The sequence below is a fragment of the Ahaetulla prasina genome, chromosome 5 (genome assembly GCF_028640845.1).
Source record: "Ahaetulla prasina isolate Xishuangbanna chromosome 5, ASM2864084v1, whole genome shotgun sequence".
Taxonomy (NCBI): Eukaryota; Metazoa; Chordata; class Lepidosauria; order Squamata; family Colubridae; genus Ahaetulla; species Ahaetulla prasina.
In genome coordinates, this window is record NC_080543.1 from 92,903,499 (window position 1) to 92,923,661 (window position 20,163).

At 39.2% G+C, this 20,163-nt stretch overlaps 1 protein-coding gene across 5 annotated transcripts; it reads right to left on the bottom strand.

Moving 5' to 3' along the window:
- Positions 1-993: 993 nt before the first annotated feature.
- PLCXD1 (phosphatidylinositol specific phospholipase C X domain containing 1) lies at positions 994-18,516 on the bottom strand. 5 transcript variants are annotated; one of them, XM_058186029.1, is made up of 7 exons: positions 18,222-18,516; positions 11,776-11,924; positions 9,987-10,123; positions 9,542-9,670; positions 7,307-7,462; positions 6,318-6,501; positions 994-5,609 (listed from the first exon to the last, which is right to left on the bottom strand). In XM_058186029.1, the coding sequence occupies exons 2-7, from the start codon at positions 11,897-11,899 to the stop codon at positions 5,371-5,373; spliced, it is 969 nt and encodes a 322-aa protein (XP_058042012.1). In that variant the 5' UTR covers positions 11,900-11,924; positions 18,222-18,516; the 3' UTR covers positions 994-5,370. The 5 variants fall into 5 exon arrangements, with proteins under 5 accessions (XP_058042012.1, XP_058042009.1, XP_058042013.1 ...); XM_058186026.1 differs by having other exon boundaries at positions 12,915-18,516; XM_058186030.1 differs by having other exon boundaries at positions 18,412-18,515.
- Between the last annotated feature and the right edge of the window lie 1,647 nt (positions 18,517-20,163).

A 20,163-nucleotide genomic window follows, 5' to 3' on the forward strand; every position in this document is an offset into this window, starting at 1 on the left:
GTCTATCTAGACCTGCTCCAGTCCGCTTCCGCCCGGTTACAGCACTGAGACGGCTTTGGTCGCGTTGGTGGATGATCTCTGGAGGGCCAGGGATAGAGGATGTTCCTCTGCCCTGGTCCTGTTAGACCTCTCAGCGGCTTTTGATACCATCGACCATGGTATCCTGCTGCGCCGGTTGGGGGGATTGGGAGTGGGAGGCACCGTTTATCGGTGGTTCTCCTCCTATCTCTCCGATCGGTCGCAGACGGTGTTGACGGGGGCAGAGGTCGCCTCCGAGGCACCTCACTTGTGGGGTGCCGCAGGGGTCGATCCTCTCGCCCCTTCTGTTCAACATCTATATGAAGCCGCTGGGTGAGATCATCAGTGGCTTCGGTGTGAGGTACCAGCTGTACGCTGATGACACCCAGCTGTACTTTTTCACACCGGGCCACCCCAACGAAGCTATCGAAGTGTTGTCCCGGTGCTTGGAGGCCGTACGGGTCTGGATGGGGAGAAACAGGCTCAAGCTCAATCCCTCCAAGACAGAGTGGCTGTGGATGCCGGCATCTCGGTACAGTCAGCTGAGTCCTCAGCTGACTGTTGGGGGCAAGTTATTGGCCCCGATGGAAGGGGTGCGCAACTTGGGCGTCCTCCTGGATGAACGGCTGTCTTTTGAAGATCACTTGACGGCCGTCTCCAGGAGAGCTTTTTACCAGGTTCGCCTGGTGCGCCAGTTGCGCCCCTTTCTAGACCGGGATGCCCTATGCACGGTCACTCACGCCCTCGTGACGTCTCGCCTGGATTACTGCAACGCCTCTACATGGGGCTCCCTTGAAGGGCATCCGGAGGCTGCAGTTAGTTCAGAATGCGGCTGCGCTGGTTATAGAGGGAGCCCTCGTGGCTCCCGTGATGACACCAATCCTGCGCAGGCTGCACTGGCTACCTGTGGCCTTCCGGTGCGCTTCAAGGTTTTGGTAACCACCTTCAAAGCGCCCATGGCATAGGGCCGGGTTATTTACGGGACCGCCTACTGCTACCGGATACCTCTCACCGACCCGTGCGCTCTCACAGAGAGGGACTCCTCAGGGTGCCGTCAGCTAGACAGTGTCGTCTGGCGACGCCCAGGGGAAGGGCCTTCTCTGTGGGGGCTTCCACCCTCTGGAACGAACTCCCCCCAGGACTCCGTCAACTTCCGGACCTCCGGACCTTCCGCCGCGAGCTCAAGACACACTTATTCATCTGTGCAGGACTGGCGTAGATTTTTAAATTTTATAGGGGTTTTAAATTGGTCTTAATATTTATATTTCTAGTTTTAATAATTTGGGCATTAGAATAAGTTTTTTAATGTTTATTTTAAATTGTATATAAGTGTTTTATATGCCTGTGAACCGCCCTGAGTCCTTCGGGAGATAGGGCGGTATATAAATATGAATAAATAAATAAATAAATAAATAAATAAATAAATTTAAATATATAAGAAGTAATAATATTAATTTTAGCTAATGTAATATTAATACAAATTAATTGGTTTTAAATGTGGCTTTTATCCTGGTACCAACTCTTTGGAGAGTGTTATCCACAGTATATCACTCATAAACTAAGTGTGACCTTGAACTGAAAAGTGCTGGCCAAAGAAATACTTAACATCTAGAGCTGGTTGCCTCAGAGATTTTTCTTTCTCATTTTATAGCTGCAATTATAGAAAGTTGAATACAGCTGCCAATACAGGAACAAATACCCTGGAATCCTATCCTTTTTATACTTGGAAAAAGTTAGCCAAACCTGGGAGAAATTAAAAAATAGAATTAAAAATCAATGCTTTTTCTTTCTGCATCTTGCATACTGCTTAGCCTCTGGCCTCTTTAAACACTTATGGTTTTATAGTATACAGTTAGTACCACTAAAGATTTAATTATATTAAAATAAAGTCATTTGGCTAGATTTTTAATTCTGCCTATGATTATCTTCTGTATGGAAAAAGGACACGCTAAACCATCCCTCCTTTGTTCCTAAGAGCTCATTAGAGCTTTCAAAATGTAGCTCATTTGTACTAAACTTTGCATATATAAGATCCATATTCAATTATTGGACCGTTTAAATAAAAGCTTGCTTGAAATCCTAACTGGTCCTACTTAACATCAACTAGGTTTGGGCTAGATGCATAATCAGTTCAATAATAGTTTGAATTAAATTCAATAATACTCAAACTTGGCAACTTTAAGGCATGTGAACTTCAACTCTTAGAATTCCCAGGCCAGTCTACTGATTGGGAGATTTTGGGCATTGGAGTCCATATGTCTTAAAGTTGCCAAGTGTGAAAAATACTGACTTAACTAAGTGGTTTGTGTTTACTTACTGTGCTAAATTACAATTTTGTCAATTAACCAGAAGTGGCTCTATATGCTACACTATGCCAAACTATGGTTTGTAAATAACAATGACTGAACCAAAACTAACTATATTGCAGCTTTGTTTACGTTCGTTCCTGTCAAGAGTGGCGTTCCTCAAGGCAGCGTTCTTGGACCAACACTCTTCATTCTATACATAAATGATCTTTGTGACCATATCTCAAGTAATTGTGTTCTCTTTGCTGACGATGTCAAACTATTTAACACCACTGACAATACATCTACCATTCAAAAAGACCTTGATTATCTAATCGCTTGGTCTAAAACTTGGCAACTCCAAATCTCAACCAGCAAATGCTCAGTCTTACATATTGGAAAAAAGAACCCAAACACTAAGTACATCTTGATGGACATTACCTTACAGATGACCCCCACCCTGTTAAAGACCTTGGAGTTTTCATATCAAATGATTTAAGTGCCAAAGCCCACTGCAACTGCATAGCAAAAAAGGCTTTAAGAGTTGTAAACCTAATCTTGCGTAGCTTCTTTTCCAAAAACACTACACTACTAACCAGAGTATATAAAACATTTGCTAGGCCAATTCTAGAATACAGCTTGCCTGTCTGGAACCCACACCACATTTCTGACATAAATACAATTGAATGTGTCCAGAAATATTTTACAAGAAGAGTTCTTCACTCTTCTGAAAACAACAAAATACCTTATCCCACCAGACTTGAAATCCTAGGCTTAGAAAACTTAGAACTCCGTCGCCTTCGACAAGACCTAAGTTTAACTCATAGAATCATCTATTGTAATGTCCTTCCTGTTAAAGACTACTTCAGCTTTAATTGCAATAATACAAGAGCAACCAATAGATTTAAACTTAATGTTAACCGCTTTAATCTAGATTGCAGAAAATATGACTTCTGTAACAGAATCATCAGTGCTTGGAACACTTTACCTGACTCTGTGGTCTCTTCCCATAATCCGAAAAGCTTTAACCAAAAACTTTCTAATATTGACCTCACCCCATTCCTAAGAGGACCATAAGGGGCGTGCATAAGAACACAAATGTGCCTACCGTTCCTGTCCTATTGGGTTTTTTTTCTTCTTCTTATATATATGCTTATACTTCCTTATATTTCCTCATATATATGTTTATATACTGTATAATCTTTTTGTATGCCTATATATATATATATAATCTTTCTGATGCCTATATATATTGTTGTGACAAATAAATAAATATAAAAAAATAAACTCATATTTGTCAAGTTGTTACAATCCAGGTCACCTAGGCAGAGGCAGGTTTCAATAGGGTCCTTTATTGCTCTACTAAGTCAACAACAAACTGACCTACAACCTTCAGCAAAGTTCCACCTCAAACTTCCCTGAAGGCAGCCACTCACAGTCCCACAAATAAAAGCCAATAATCACCAAAGCTGAATCACAAAGGCAGAGAGGAAGTACAAAAACAAGGTGCAAATCCACAAGACAAGGTCCACAAGTCGTACACAAGATTCCAGGTGGACAGGGCAAGGTTAAGAGTCCAGAGGCAAGGGTCGAAGTCCACAGACAGAAACAGAAATCAAAGCAGAATTTTTCCAAGGCCAGGGAAGTGCATGCCGAAGCAAACAATTGTTCCTGGCAAAGACACCCTTCCTGGCCTCTGCTTAATTCAACCCAAGCCAGATGTTCCTTGTGACGAGTGGCAGGGTGACCTTCTCGCAAGCAACCTTGCAGACTTCCTTTGAGTTTGCCTCTGCTCCACTCTCCACGCCCTTGAATTGAGTGGGGGAGGCAGCTGTTCTTCATCAGAGGGGATCTACTGTCTCTCAACACCATTGCCTGTCTGCAGACTATCCGCCCCCATGTTTGTGAGGGCAGCTTTCTCAGGACCTGGCCTCTCCAAGCATTCGAGAGGAGATGTGCCATCCCTGTCGGATGGTCCCAGTTCCAACTCTTCTTCCTCCTCTGAACCGGGATCTGATGGGGCCATGACACAAGTGTATATGTGGAAAGCATTACTTACTAAAATGCACTTCTTTTCAAGCATGATCTTGGATGGTATGATGACTCCCCTGCTTGTATTACCAAATACCTCTCCAGATGTCAGTTCGGAGGAGGATGAACCAGTCCCAGGCACATTAGGAGGTGAGTTGGTCAAGCTCCAGGCAGCTGGCTGAAAACGATTGGGCTGACGCACAGCTGCAGCATGGCAGCCCTGAGGCTTCAGGTGGGGAAAGCATGTAGCTGCAGCCAGTTAGTGATGATGATGAGGAACTGCCTTCTGCACTTGCTCCAAGAATACATAGGACAGAGAAAAGGCAGGAGTAGTGAAGGTCAGTATGATTACTCGTGAGGAGGTAGCCTCATCCCTCTTGATGGGCTGCACTATTTGGCACAGCAGGCAGATTGAAACGATGGTGCGGACAACATGTTCATTTCCTACCTACATGTTTCCTGGTCATTGTGATTCCTGTCTTGCTTTGGACTGACACCGTGCCTTTACTTTGGAACATGCTTTGTGATCTCTGGATTTTTCTTGCCTCATGAATCCTCTTGTGTTGTGGATTTAATTTTACCTGGTGGGCTTGTCTTGCCTGGGAAACTTTCAAGTGCCTTGTGAACTCATGGTCATCGCTCTGTGGACTAACATAGGTCTGCTTTTGGCTGGACTTAATTGGAACAGTTCTGAGGTTTTGGTGTAAACCTACTAAAGCACCATTACGTGTGCATACGAGTGAGTAGGACAGCACAGAGGTAGTCAAACATACAGTACTAGCTAGTTGATCAAAGTTCTCCATGTTTCAAAATTCTGTAGATGCTGCACCTTTTGCAGGAGAACCATTTTTTCCATGAAAGATTTAAAAAAAACAAAACTTGTATTTTCTACAGTGATTGCATAAATACAATTTTTAAATAAGTACTTAATGGAAAGTTAAAACTATGAGGGAGGTGAATTATTTGCTCTATTATATCCTACTTTATCCTTGCAGTTAGTTCCATCATCTCCTTTCAAAACATGATCAAAATAGATTTATTGTAAAATTAGTTTGCTGTTAAGGTTTATCACATTCTCCACAAAATTATTCTTTTCTATGAAGTCTCCAGCAATGATGTTGATGCAGTTCTTTTTTGATCCAGGATGCTGTTTCTTTACCCACAAATTTAGGAATGGAAGAGCCTTCAGAGTCATTTTTTTAATAGAGCTGTTTATATTTGTCAAAATATATCCTAAATCTGCAGTAAGATTGATTCCTGCGACAAATAATCCATCTGGAAAGGGGGAAAAACAGGAATAAGAATTGCCATTTGATTCTTGTAACAATTACCAACAATTCTCCAAAGAAGGGAATGTCTCATCCATTTATTTTAGTAGGATTTGGTAACTCGCTTTATTTGCAAACTATATGCATTATGAGAATCCCTCAGGTGACTTGAAACTAAGGGGCAGAAAAAATATATCTTTCTTACATCTTATTTTGTTTGAATCCCAAATTCAGTCTTGAAATGTCTGCTTGAGTATCCCCAAATCAACCCAAATTAAAACAGGAGTTTTCAACATCCTTGTTATTCAGTATATCAAATCTTGCTCTGCTCATATCAAAGCTTTTTTAATATAAAAACGTATTTCTATATACTGTATATCCATCTGACTGCAAAAACTGACTGCACATTTCTGAATTATGTGAAAATTTTGGAACCTTGTTTCCAGCCAAAAAAAAATGGGCTGCAGGAAATCTCATCAAATTGGAGTAATATCATTAGGGACAGAGGAACATCAGTGACTTTATCTCGATATGATCACTAGACCATTTATGAGCAAATCCTCATAAATGGAAAATTGCTTGGCTTTTGTGGTTTTTGATCCATCATCACAAAAGCTGGTTGCTGAGTTTTGGTGGATATATATGGGAATGCTCATGGAGGGGAACTCAGGAGTTGATTCAGGATATACACTATATATGCAGAAGGGACAAATACCTGGACGACCACGTTGCTTCCTTTTTTCCAAAACCTCAATAAGCTTTCGTGCTGTATCCTTATTTCCCCACCAGTATGGAATTTCAGGCCACAATTCACTATGATGTATCACTTGCATTATTTCATCATAAGACACAATAACCTGGTAGCCATTTGACCACATATTGTGTAGGGTTGGGATAATCTGAAAGGAAGAGTAAGATAACATTTTGCATTTCATTTATTTATATCCCACCTTTATTATTTTTACAAATAATTCAAGGCAGCAAACATATGCAACACACCTTCCTCCTCCTATTTTCCTCACAGCAACAACCTTGTGAGGAAAGTTGGGCTAAGAGAATGACTGATCGAAAGTCACCCAACTGGCTTTCATAGCTAAAGTGGGACTAGAATCACAGACTCCGACTTTCTAGCCTGATGTCTAAACCAGTAGGGTAAACTGGCTCTCTATTATTCATATCAAACAGATTTGGGATACAGCTGTGATGAATTCTATTGGACAAATTCTGCAGGGGCCATTTAGTATTACCCAGGAATTGTTCAAATTTTGCCAAGTATTGCAATATCACTCAGAGTTGTATATGATCACTCCACATTCCCTCAGTACAATATCTGACCATACCAATGTGAATATAAGTAATCTCATAGTCTCCAAATCTTAATAATAATAATAATAATAATAATAATAATAATAATAATAATAATAATAATAATAATAATAATAATAATAATAATAATAATAATAATAATATTTTAATTTGTATACCGCCCTTCTCCCAAAGGACTCAGGGCGGTGCACAGCCAGAATAAAATACAAAAAGAACAGTACATATAATATTAAGAACAATCCCTTAAAAAACTTATTTAATTGGCCAATAATTTAAAATACAATAACCCCTATAAAATTTACAAAAGTTTAAAAACCCATAAAAACAAATTAAAAATTTTAAAATCAAGCTTAAAACTTAGTTTTCTAAGCAACTCACATTTCTAGGACACAATCTGAAACTGAAGATCTTCTTTATGCAGGAGACCAAATGATTGTGATGATTCTCATCCAAGCCATCAAAATTTCTGAAAGCTAGAACAACAACCTCCCAAGGATGGTTTCTCAACCATCGTAAAATGTCCCACAGAACAACCTATAAAAATCAATGTAAGATTGGTAACATGCAGTGTGAGACATGGCTTTGTGACAGAAGGAAAATGAATCAATTATAATTGGCAAATTTCGCAATGCTATTTATCGTATTATCAGACCAGGAAATGTTTGTTGTACAGGATATTCCATGTCAACTGGAAACTTGCTATTTGCATATTCTTTCCGGTTTGATGTACATAAAGTTGTAATGGGTAGTGATCATCTAGCAAACCATGTAAAATTCAACTAAATTTTACCATAACTATGAAATATTATCTACATTGTGATTCCTAGAAAGCTTAGCTTCAATTTTCATGTTTTATAAGTATTTGTAATCCAACAAACTGAAAATTACTTTGTTAAAAAAGGCTATCCTTCTTAAAAAGAACATTATCCAAAGAGACAGGTATAACACTACTCTTTTTCTCCAGAATTGTTAGTGTGCTCTTTAATTCCAGCCCTGATCCTAAACAGATGGTTGAAATTCTACAGAATATTCCTCTGCAAAACACTCCTTGGCCAATCATTTGGGAGTCACTTTCTTGACTTGATCCTCAAAAATCAGTTGTCAAATGTGCTGCAAAATGATGATGAGGGGGGCAGGGAAGGAGAGGAGGTGAGGGAGGGAGAGGTGGGAGGCGGGGGGAGAGTATTCCAGCCTAACAATGCTGAAATTTATTAAAAAATAAAGCTGAAGACATTATCCAAAATTGTTTGCACCTAGAAGGTATATAAAAACATGACCAAATGAATTTTGCTAAAGATAGTCATGTTATTTAGAAGAGTTGGTTTTTTTTTTACTAAGTAGGAATTTATGCTATAATTGTTCAGTGCACTGTGGAATCTTAATAATTTTACAACAGAGCAAAATATGTAATTGGATGTGACATGGAGCTGCTATGGCATGAATGCCTGAGTCAATATGATCATTTCTGAATCTTTACTAAGCACACATTTTGGAGTTGATTCAAGCAGTGATTATCAGGAAATTCATATCTTGAAAGCTGGGCACTTCCTGACTTAATGCATTGGGTTTTATCCGAACCAACTTCATTTAATGTATATCCTATTGAAATCAATGGGGCAAATTAGTTACAGGTTGATTTAAATTCATTTTAATGGAAGTTTCAGTAAATGAAGCATTGATCCTATAATACCTCTATAATAGTAGTATTATAGAAATACTATTAAAGTATTCCTATAATACCAGAAATTTAGAAATTTCTAAACCTCATCACTGAAAACCATGTCAAATTCAACTTCAAAATTGCTATATCTATGCATTAAATAATACTTTAATCACAAAGTTTTGGTTCATAAGTATTTATGTTTCATATAGAAACCACCACCAATTTTAACAGAAATAAGCATAGTTAACATTTCTGGTCTCAGCTATTCCTGACTCTCTCCAGTCTCAATATCAGAGGCCAACATTGTTGGTTTTCTTTCTTCACAAGATGATTTCTATTTATATAACTCAGTCTTGGGATACTTTAAAATTACTTTTGGTGGAGAGTTTGAGCTTATTTTGTTGCTGAAAAATGGCGACACATAGTATGGACAAGATCTATAAAAATCACTGACAGAACTACAGAAAATTCCTGCTTCCAACATTAGTTTCCCCATTATGCTTTATGTTGGTCAACAAAGCTTCATGTTGGTTAACAAATTTTAAAAAAATCTAAAAATATCTACAAATAAATCTAAAAATGCCTAACATAACACAACAAAAACGGGATACAAAATGGCAACTGTTTACATTTCTAGAATTCTAGATATGATGGTGTTGACAAGAAGTCAAAATGGAGATCCTGGACCAAAAGCAATTGTTCACGGTAGGGGTTATCTATATGAGAGATCAATATCTAGCTTTTAGGGACAAAGGAAATACTGGTAGTTGTTTTCTAATTCTGATAACATAAATGACAATAGTCTCCACTCTGCCAGAACAGGAAAAATAGCCAGAAGCATATTACTACCAAAAAGCTGGGTTTCCTCACTTCTGCAGAAAAGGGACACTTCACAACACATATTTCACTTAAAACAATGATTTCAATAGAATTCAGTTAAAAAAATGTACCTCTACTTCCACTGTTGTATATAACATATGAACAAAGTATAATTTCATGGAAGGATCATCAGGTTTGTGAGCTATTCTAAAATCGAAATACCTAATTCCAGCATCCAATTGTTCCAACACAGTCAGATCCTGAAAAGTAAAACAACAACAATAACCAAAGGTTTTCAAAATGTTTGGAGGAAAGATATATTTAATTATGTTTCAATGATATACATTTCATAAATTTTGAACAGTTTTAGAAAGACAACTGTTTTGGATTGTAGTCTACAAGTCTTTGGTAAAACCCACAATGTTTCTAACACAAAAGAAATGGAACATAGACCACTTTCATCCAGTGATTTTGCTCTTTCTTATGATACCTGTATTATTCTATGTAATAAATGTATAAGCAAATTTAATGTTGTAAAAACAGATCTTCAAAAAGACAAAGTCTGAAAATATTTACCTGTGTTATTGACCATCTCAAAATAATAGGGTGCACTATGCAATGCATATGTTTATCCAGTAACTGCAACAATTTGGATCCATTTGCACTGACTTCTGACTTCTTATCCAGACAATATGTCATTGCATCATGACTACCTATATAGTATTAAAGATAAAGTCAACCTAATCCTAATCATTTGTCAGCCTTTTCAAATCTTACCACTGCATTCAGAGTTCACTCTAAAACTCTTCTTACTTTAATGTAAAACCAGAGAAAGCTGACTGCAGAAACAGACCTAATGGTCCATCAAGTCTGCCCTTTGAGGGTTTTTTTATAGTTCCCAGCAAACCACCAAAGATTATTATAAGTAATACCATATTTTTTGGAGTGTAAAATGCACCTTCTTCCCCCAAAAAAGAGGGTGAAAATCTGGGTGCGTTTTATACTCCAAATGTAGCCCACCCAGCCTCTCAAACAGATTTCAGAAGCTGAAAAAAGCCTCAGAAACAAAGCTTCAGAAAAAAAGCCTCCAAACAGAGCTTCAGAAAAAAAGCCTCTGAGTGGAAGTTTCAGAAGCTTCTTTTCTGAAGCTCTGTTTTGGGGGCTTTCAGAGGCAGAAAATAATTTTTTTTCTGAAACAAAGTTTCAGAAATTTCAGAGGCAGAAAACAAAGCCTCTGAAACAGAGGTTTCAGAGGCTGAAAAAAAAGCAAGGCACAGAGCTCACAACCAACGAACCTGTTGCTAAAATTCACCTCTGGGAACAGCTAATTGGGGGTATTCTGGGAGGCTGATCCACCCACCGATCAGCTTTTTTCTTATTTTCCTCCCCAAAAACTAAGATGTGTCTTATACTCCAGTGCATCTTATTCCCCGAAAAATACGATAAATACAAGTAATAAATCTCACCTGAGAGCAAAGAGGTAGCATGTGATCAGGCAATCATCAAGAAAGGTTGACTTCTTTTGTAATGTTAAAGTAAAACACACACCTCTTCATTAAAACAATCCTCTAATCTCTGTATCAAATATGGTAAGGGCTACCTAAGAACTCCCTGGATGGATCAGATGTGCTGTACCTCTGGCCCGTCATCCCTTGGGAGGTGTACAGTGCAGGGATTTGTTTCAGTGTGATCTTCCTGGGTTCTTTTTAAATGTATTTCTTGAAGCATCATCCCAATAGGGGTGATTTTCATTACACCTTAATTTAGAGATTTAGGACTTGGTTGGGGTAGCTATTAGAGCAACTTTTATTTCATAGGGTTTAATTAAAGCTATCCTGGGAAGTCTTATGCATTTCTTTAAATCAGGGTTTATGGAGGTTGGAAAACTAAACTGAAAAAAAAAGTTCTATCTGATTCTCAGGTTCAATGGAATGAAGGATATATCCCACCCATCCAACTGGATGGGTTGCCACTAAAGACTGAGGAATTAAAAGAAAAATCCTGGTGATTTTCTTTTCTTCAAGGGGTGGTTTAAAGCTTGGATTTCACTAACATCCTTTTATTTTAGATACATTTTGACAAGATGCACAGAACAACAATATAATGTTCTAAAGCTCTAAAGTTCATGCAGATATATCTGTAGCACTGGGCCAATCCACTGTTTATTTCAATACTTTTTGAAGAGATGTGTTACAAAGATATTAAGAAGTTAAAAAGGTAATGCTAAATATGTTACATTACGTTACGTTACGTTACACTAGGCTATGCTATTATGTTATGTGTTGTTATGTGTTATGTTATGTTGTGTTGTGTTTAAACAATTCTTTCTAATTATCCAAATTTTGTTTCAAAATGCATTACTTACCTGGTAATGACAGATTAGAGAGAGGTACAGCCCAAAGACTTTCTGGTAAAACAGACATCCACTGATCAGCTTCAGTGCCCATGATAATGGATTTCCTTTTTGGCTCTTTCTTTCTTTTCCCCATTTTAAATAATGTCCTAGAAAAAGGTCTAAACAAAAAATAGGTTTTAACTCTGTTCTGCAGGTGCAAATTTAATTCACCCAGTATCCGCACATGTCTCCCATCCTGATGACATTTTCAAAATCCTTCAAAACCTGGCTATTCTTCCAAGGTCTTGAAGTGGAATAGATGCAAGGTGCAAGATGCTATGTAGGGCTTTTTCTTCTGGGTGTACAAAATCTGTTTCCCTGTTCCTTGTTTCTTGCTTTTCAAGTGCAAGCTACTCAAAATAGTTTGGAGGAGTGTGTGTGTGTGTGTGTGTGTGTGTGTAGAGAGGGGGGAGGAAGAGAGATTGAAGTGACAACAAACCTGCCCAGAGCTACTTTTTTTTTTTTTTTATTTACATTTATATCCCACCCTTCTCCGAAGACTCAGGGCGGCTTACAGTGTATAAGGCAATAGTCTTACAACCTATTTTCAAAGTTACAATAACTGCACGTACATACCCGCAGTCATGTGATTGCATTTGGGGTGCTTGACAACCAGCTCATCTTTTATGTCCCTTTGCAGCACCCCATGCTTATTTTGTGACTTTTTTGCCTGTTTCCAATGTTTACTTCTGAGTTTGGCAAAGATCATTGGGGATACGGATTGGATCCATTTAATGACTGCAGCATTCATTTAAAAACTGCGGTGATCATAATTACCACTCCCAAAAATGTTGAAAAATCAGGTCCAGTCACATTAATGCCTTCAGTTATGATCGTAACCATAATTCCAAAATACTGGACAACAATTGCTAACTTATATAACTCTCATTCTGGTTCCTTCCTCCCAGTTTTAGATCTCCATATAACCCATAGATTCCCTACTCTTTACACGATTCTGGCTCAGCATCAGTGATGTCCACGCTGTGTGTGTGGAAGGGGGGGAAGGGTTGAAAACAGGTAAGGCCTCATAATCCAAGCCCTTCCTATTTTGTTGTATGTGTAATACAGGTCCAAAAGGGGCAGAATGTGGATTATGATGCCACACTTACCATCTTGCAGATTTTGATACACACACACAGATAGTCATGGATGCTGTTCCTCAGGTTTTCTGTATCACAAAACGTAGAGAGGGTTGCCCTGTGGGCTGTGGTAAAGGAAGTAATACAGTGGTACCTCGGTACTCATCATTAATTGGTTCTGGGAGGCATGATAAGTATCAAAAACGATCAGTACCAGACAAATTTTTCCATAAGGAATAATGTAATGAGTCACAGGGCAGATGACACTGACAATTTCTAGTCTATGCATTGAGTACCAAACAAACAAGTGCTGGGACAAAATTTTCATGTCAAAATGCACTGAGTACCGAATTCAATGAGTTTCAAAGCTATTGAGTACCAAGAAATTAGTAATATCATCATCCCAAGTCATCCTAATAACATCATCAGCCCAACTCCTTTCTATAACTGATAAACGTGGAGACATAATCTTCAGTGACAACCCAATAGACAGATCAAGATAAGCTGAACCCACATACTCAGGATTAATATTGTATTGCTGGTTCTAAAGCCAATTCACACAAATAAGCTATCCAGCAAAAACAGAGCTATTTCTAACAAAAGATTCAGAGAATCATTTTTAATTGGTTTTCCAAATGGTGGGTTTCTGTGAACTGATGAGTTTCTATGAAAAAGTAAGGACAATTCCTCCCACCCCACCCCACCTCCGCCAAAGTAGTTCACTTAAGCACAGCCAATTTTCTACTACTGGACTTGGTTTCTTAATCAAGATACTAGGATATTTTTTTAACTAATTGGTTCTGTGATTTGAACATACCATCCCCAAGGATTACAGAATAATCTAAATTAAACAGATGTTCATATCTGTTCACAACCTTCAGTAGAAATTCTATTAATACACATTGCAATTGTTAATTTCATATTGTTGACGTTTTTACTTTATGTTGTCCAAGATCAAAGTAAAAACATTGTGTAGTATTGTATATTTTCACTGAGTTACCAAAAAAATCAAATACTACAAACTCCAATATGATTAAATAACTGTAATTTAGGATAAATTGATTAGAAGGCATGCTGTTGTTCAGTGTAGTCTAATTTATGTCATGCACTTTGTTCAACAAGCTCACTTGAATCTAACCTCATGCCACATAGATATTTTATGGCTTTGCCAGCAGAGTCTACAAGATGTAAACAGATGCAGCCTGATTATCTGTCCTTCCTCTACTGACCCATTTTTATATAATCCTCTTGAGTGTTGCTTATTGTTTCTTAAATGGGTCATTTTCCTGCCCCCATAAACTGTCAGTTAAAAATACAGTTGTTGGAGGAGTGGGTCACAGAGCTACAGCCTTTTTGATCTTGAAATTATCTCAATGTGCCACATTCCTGTTATCATACACTCAGATGTATGATTAATACATGCAGATTAAAGAGAAATTTACCAGATTTGGTGGGCACTAAAAGTGGTTCCAGATGAATTTTTTGAGCCAAAGAAATAACTCCACTATAGACAATCTCTTCCACAGATAACCAGGTTAAAGCAGTAAAAATGTTATCAATTTGATTCACATCTATATAACCAGATGCAATTAATTTGATCTAAAAATAATAATCATTACTAAAAACTGTTTTTTCTTCCTGGAAATACATCGCTTTGCAATCTGGATTCAAACATGTAAAACAAAAGAAAGAAAGAAATGCTGTGCATTCAAAAACACCTTCGTGCATGCAGTATGTCAATATTCACGGAGGGCCCAGCAGTTGGAACTGTCAGCTGTAAAAATGAGGTTTTCATTTTTCTTCATTTTCCTCAATGAAGTTGAATCCAAGCAATTTCTACAACGGTTTTTCACAAACTGATGGCTCCCAGATGTGCTATACAACAGCTTCCATCACCCCAGCCATCAAGAGTCAATGTCCTTCCAGCAAAGAGCTAACAGTCCCATTCCCAAATTGACAGAAACTTTAACTAATTAAAATAGTTAAATATGGAAAAACGTATTTATTTTTTTATCTGTATATTCAGGACATTGTTTACATTGATGCAACCTGCAGCATTAGTGAAACCTTCTTCATTTTGTTGGAAAATGTAAAGATAGTCTGATTCCTCCTTCTGGTGTTTGCTTCCTCCGACTTGCTGCAGTGTCCTTGTGGTCCTCTGAATAATGTTCTTACAAAGCTGGGTTGTTATTTTAGTGATGGAGCACTTGTTTAATGGAGGTGGTTGTTTGATAGGCTTGTGTTTCTAATTTGCCACCATTCCCTTTGCTGATGGGGATGTCAAAAGTAGTGTGTGGTTGTCATCTTCTTCCGTTGAAAATTTTATCCCTTTGAAGATGTTGTTGATGGCTTCATGTGTCTTCTCCAATTGTCTCTTTTTTATTATGATAAAGGTATCATCTACATTCCAGACCCATTCTTTTGATTGTGTGGGAGTACTATAGTTTCTAGATGCTGCATTATAGTCTTTGTTACGACTCCTGAGAGTAGTGATACTATGGGTGTTCCTCTGATTTGTTGACGTATTTGCCCATCAAACTGAAAGTAGGTAGATAGGCAGAGGTTGATAAGGTCCATGTTTGTGAGTAATACAACCTTAGTTGAAGGCTAGGTGTGCTATGTAGTATTGCTGCCATAGATTATTTTGTTAGTTCTGGATCTATGGATGTAAAGAGTGTTATAACACTGAATGAAACCATAATCTCATTCTCCTCCATTACTGGAGGTCCTGTAGTGAGGATTTGATAGAATATTCTGTGAAGTGTTCTCACTTCTGTGAAGTGTTCAAGCCATTCTTTACCTGTGCTGTACTTTGGTGACCTTGGTAACAATACACTTGGATAAAGAGGTATCAATAAAGGAGAATATTTATAGCTCAGGGTTGAAAGGAGAGATGCTTGGTGGTCTCAGAGCTCGGTAGTTTTCTTGCAGATGTTTCATTACCCAAACTAGGCAACATCATCCATGCTAGACTAGCACTCAAAGGACCCCTCAAAAGAGGTATATTTGGCTTGTGTATTTTGGGGTGTTCATGGAAGTATGGAAGGGTGGATTCACTGCTTTTCATCCGCTACTGTTGTTTTATGATTTGACTTGTGTTTAGCTCATTAAGGGTTCTCTTGATCAGGTTGTCTGGTTTCTGCTCTGGGTTGTTTTTATAGAGATGCAGTTCCCTTTGTGATCTGACCATGATAATTGTGGTACCGTCTTTGTCTGCTGGGAGGAGGAGGTTTGGTCCTTCTTTGGGTTTTTGAGAGTTGCTCTGTCTTCTGCTTTGAATTGGCTCTAGTTCTGTGCTCTTATGGTCTCTGATATGATCATCTGTATTACATTCTCTTGGGTTTCTATGATAAGTCCTGTGGTTTTAAATGCTGCTCCCAAGGCTGCAAAAAATTCTAATTGACATCATTTACAGTATGTTATAATTGAAGCCTTCGTGTAGGGTGTTGTGTTCTGTCGTGAATAGTGGGCAGCTGGACAAGTTGTCAACTCAGTCAGATTCAGGTATCTCTTTCCTCCTGGGGATTAATTTGAGCAGTTTGCTTTGAAGCTCCGCTTTCCTCATTATAGCCGGCCTTAGAAATGTAGTCTTGGTGGCAGTTGTGAACATTGTATGTTCTGGGACATAATTCTGGGACACCAGTTGCTCCTTGGTGTTATCTATGGTGTGCTAGTATTATTTTTTAATATAAGATATACATCCATGATCATTATAATAATTACTTTTTGCCCACTTTGCTATTTCCCATCCAGTTGTGCCATTTACTGGAGTCTGTATCTGACACTTGTGGACATGCTATTGTAGGCATCCATGCAGAAAGAACAGCTGTTCCTGGGTGGAGGTTTGCCTGCATGCAAATTTCTCTCATTTGCTTTCATATGCTTTCTAAAGCATTTGATGCCCATATGGGGAACCCCAATGTCAGTGGGGAGCTGGCAAGGAAGAGAATATATGCAGCTCAGAATTATCCTGTGGAGTCCTGGTGCTCTCTGAACTGAGTTGTTTTCATGCAGATGTTTCATTGCTTGAGTAGGTAACATCTTCAGTGCTGGAACAGAATTGGGTTCACTTTCTTTTCTATAAACTTGCTTGCCCTGTCAGTGTAGATGGGGCAATGTTTTCTCCTTGATAGTTTCTTCATAGGGCTGTTGTTCCACAAACACTACATTTGTACGCATTGTCCATATAACCATTATTTTAGCAGATGTTTAGTACAGGCAGTCCTTAACTTACAACCGTTCATTTAGTGACTGTTCAAAGTTACAACAGTGCTGAAGAAAGTGACTTACAACTGGTGTTCACACTTAAAACTGTTGCAGTGTCCCAGCAATCACATGATTGTGATTCAGGTCCTTAGCAATTGTCACACATTTATGATGGCTGCAATATCCCATGGTCATGAAATTGCCATTTGTTACCCTCCCCGCTTGCTTCCAACAAGCCAAGTCAATGGGAAAGCCAGCAGGGAAGGCTGCAAGTCACAGTAATGTGAAGTCTTGCTTAACAACTATGGCAAAAAAAATTGTGTACAGTCACGTGATTTCCCATTTAATGACTGCATTGCTTAACAAAAAAATTTACGGTGCTACTTTGGTCATAAGTCAAGGGCTACCTGTATTGCTACTTGGTGGTTTCCCATCCAACTGTTAACTAGGTCCAAGATCAGCTGAGTGCTGTCAAATGACAGGACAAAGCTGTAGGCTTTTGGACCAGGTTCATAACATTGAACCATAATAAACCACTATAAATTTTTAACCCATTTCAATAAACTGCTTAAGCTAAAATCAAACATGCCACGTGATGGCTCAGCAGAATTTGGGGACCAGAATTTGGGGACCAGATCAAACTCAAACTAAGAAACTTGAGTTTCTTAGAAAGCACTCAAAGAATCTGAGTCTTCTAATCACCCATTGGAATCAGGCTGATTGCAAGGGATCTCTTATTGTGCGGTTGCCCTAACAAAGAGCATCTCACATACAGCTTCATCTTTAAATGTTTGCCCATTCTTTTTCCTCCACAGAAAGTTTGCTAAGAAGGGGTAAGTGGGACACTGTTCGATAGAATCACTACACACTTGGAGTCACCCAATGAAAGCATCAAATTGCAAAGAAAATATTAAGCAATATATTCCAATTATTCTTATTATTATTATTATCTTGCCATATTAATGCTTCAATGCCAAAATAAAATATCCCACAATACAGAGTCCAATTTCCCCTTGTAAAATAAAGCGGCAAACCTATTCACCCAAACCACAATAAGAACTTAATTCCGAGTAATCATCTTACCATTATTAAAACAAAAGAGGAAAAAGGAACCCCAATTCTGTTACTTACTGACAGCGAATAAGGGAGCGGACCAAACAGTCAAAGCCAGTCCGTTCCTGGAAACAAGACTGAGGAGTCTCAAAAGCCGCTCCTTTCAAAACAGGTCCCACGATGCCCTCGGGGGATCCGGAGTCCTCAAATCTTTGTTTTCCTCCCCAACACGAGCGCAGCGCTTTGGGATATGTGTTGGTTTACTCACTGTTTTAAATCAGCACCTGAGCAATCTTCGCAAAGAGACCAGAGAGAGACCCGAAGGGATCCGCATTCCCTCCAGAAGAGTCGGCTCGGACCTCCAGCAGCCGCGAATCTTGAGCTTCTTTGCATACCAGCCGCGCGATTGGTCTGCTCCGACGGCTCGGCTCCTCCTCCTCCTCGGCTGGAACCAGGCGCGAAATGCCGGCCGAAGAGCAGGCGTGAATGCGGGGCGAGAATCGGGAGGCGTGAGTTTACAGCAGAGGTCTTCAAACTTGGCAGCTTTAAGACTTGAGGACTTTAACTCCCAGAATTCTCCAGCCAGCTATGCTGGCTGGAGAATTCTGGTAGTTGAAGTCCACAAGTCTTAAAGCTGCCAAGTTTGAAGACCCCTGGTTTACAGTGTGTCTAAATCAGAGGTGGGTTTCAGCAGGTTCTGACCAGTTATGGAGAACCGGTAGCGGAAATTTTGAGTAGTTCGGAGAACCGGTAGTGAAAAATTCTGACTGGCCCCCTCCCTATCTATTCTCTGCCTCCCAAGTTCCAACTGATTGGGAGGAAATGGAGATTTTACAGGATCCTTCCCCTGCCATGCCCACCAAGCCATGCCCACCATGCCATGCCATGCCCATCAAGCCACGCCCAAAGAACCTGTAATAAAAATTTTTGAAACCCACCACTGGTTTAAATACGAAAAATGTGGACTGCATGAGTCGGGATGCACATCTGCAGTGCAAATAAGTCAGGCAGGGAGATCCCGAATTGATTTCCAAATAACGGGATATACGAAGATGTGTTTTCAGGGACTGATTCTGTACCTGTTGCTGTCTCCCAAATCAACGTGGTGAAATCATCTGAAGGATTGTATATGAAAAGCACAGAAAAGCTCTTTGGGACAGGGAAAAAAAAAATGCTAGCTCCTAGAGCCATTACTGACAAAGCTTTCCGGGAAGGCTTCTGTAGTATATGAATTGGCAGGGGTTGTGTTCGCAAGGCACACTTCACTCATTTATTATTATTATTAATGCGCTTGAGACTGGAACCCGAAAGAAATTACGTGGGCTGCGATTGCGCAACGCTCTAAGGTAATAGTGTGGCTGAATGGTTTGCATAAACACGGAATGTACATTCCTTATCACCGTGGGGGAAGGGAAAGATTGGTTAGAAATATCTGGGTCAGACAGCACTGTCAACTTAAAGATGTGTGGATTCAGTTCCCAGAATTCCCCAGCCAGCATGTTAAAATTGACATGGTTGAGAAATACTGATCTGGTTTGAAATCTTTCTGAGTATGACTATATAAATCTTTATAAAAGTGTGTTAAAGTTTGGCAGGTTATTTAAGATTTTCCTCTGTAAGTGGGGGGAGGAGTTCTTGGGTATGTTATGTGTATCCTCCTTCAGTAAGACAAGTGCATTGGCTTGGAAGTCATTTGGACATCATCCAGTATGTCTCTACTATTGAATGACCTGAAAGACCATGTTAGAGATTGTCATGGAGAAACTCTATCTAGGTGGTTGCTAGGAGTCAACAACAACTTGATAGCATGTTATCAATTAAAAATTGTGTGTGCCTTACCTTAGCAGCATGGATAAGGCACAAACACATGGGTCAGATCCTCTGTCCCTTCCTCTGGAAAATCAGCCAAACTTGATATATCAGAAATGCAAAAAGACCTGCAGAGATCCAGTTGGGGAGGGAATGGGCAGAGGGGATCTGGTAAGAAGGGGGAAAGACCTGTGGGGCAGAAGGAGTGATA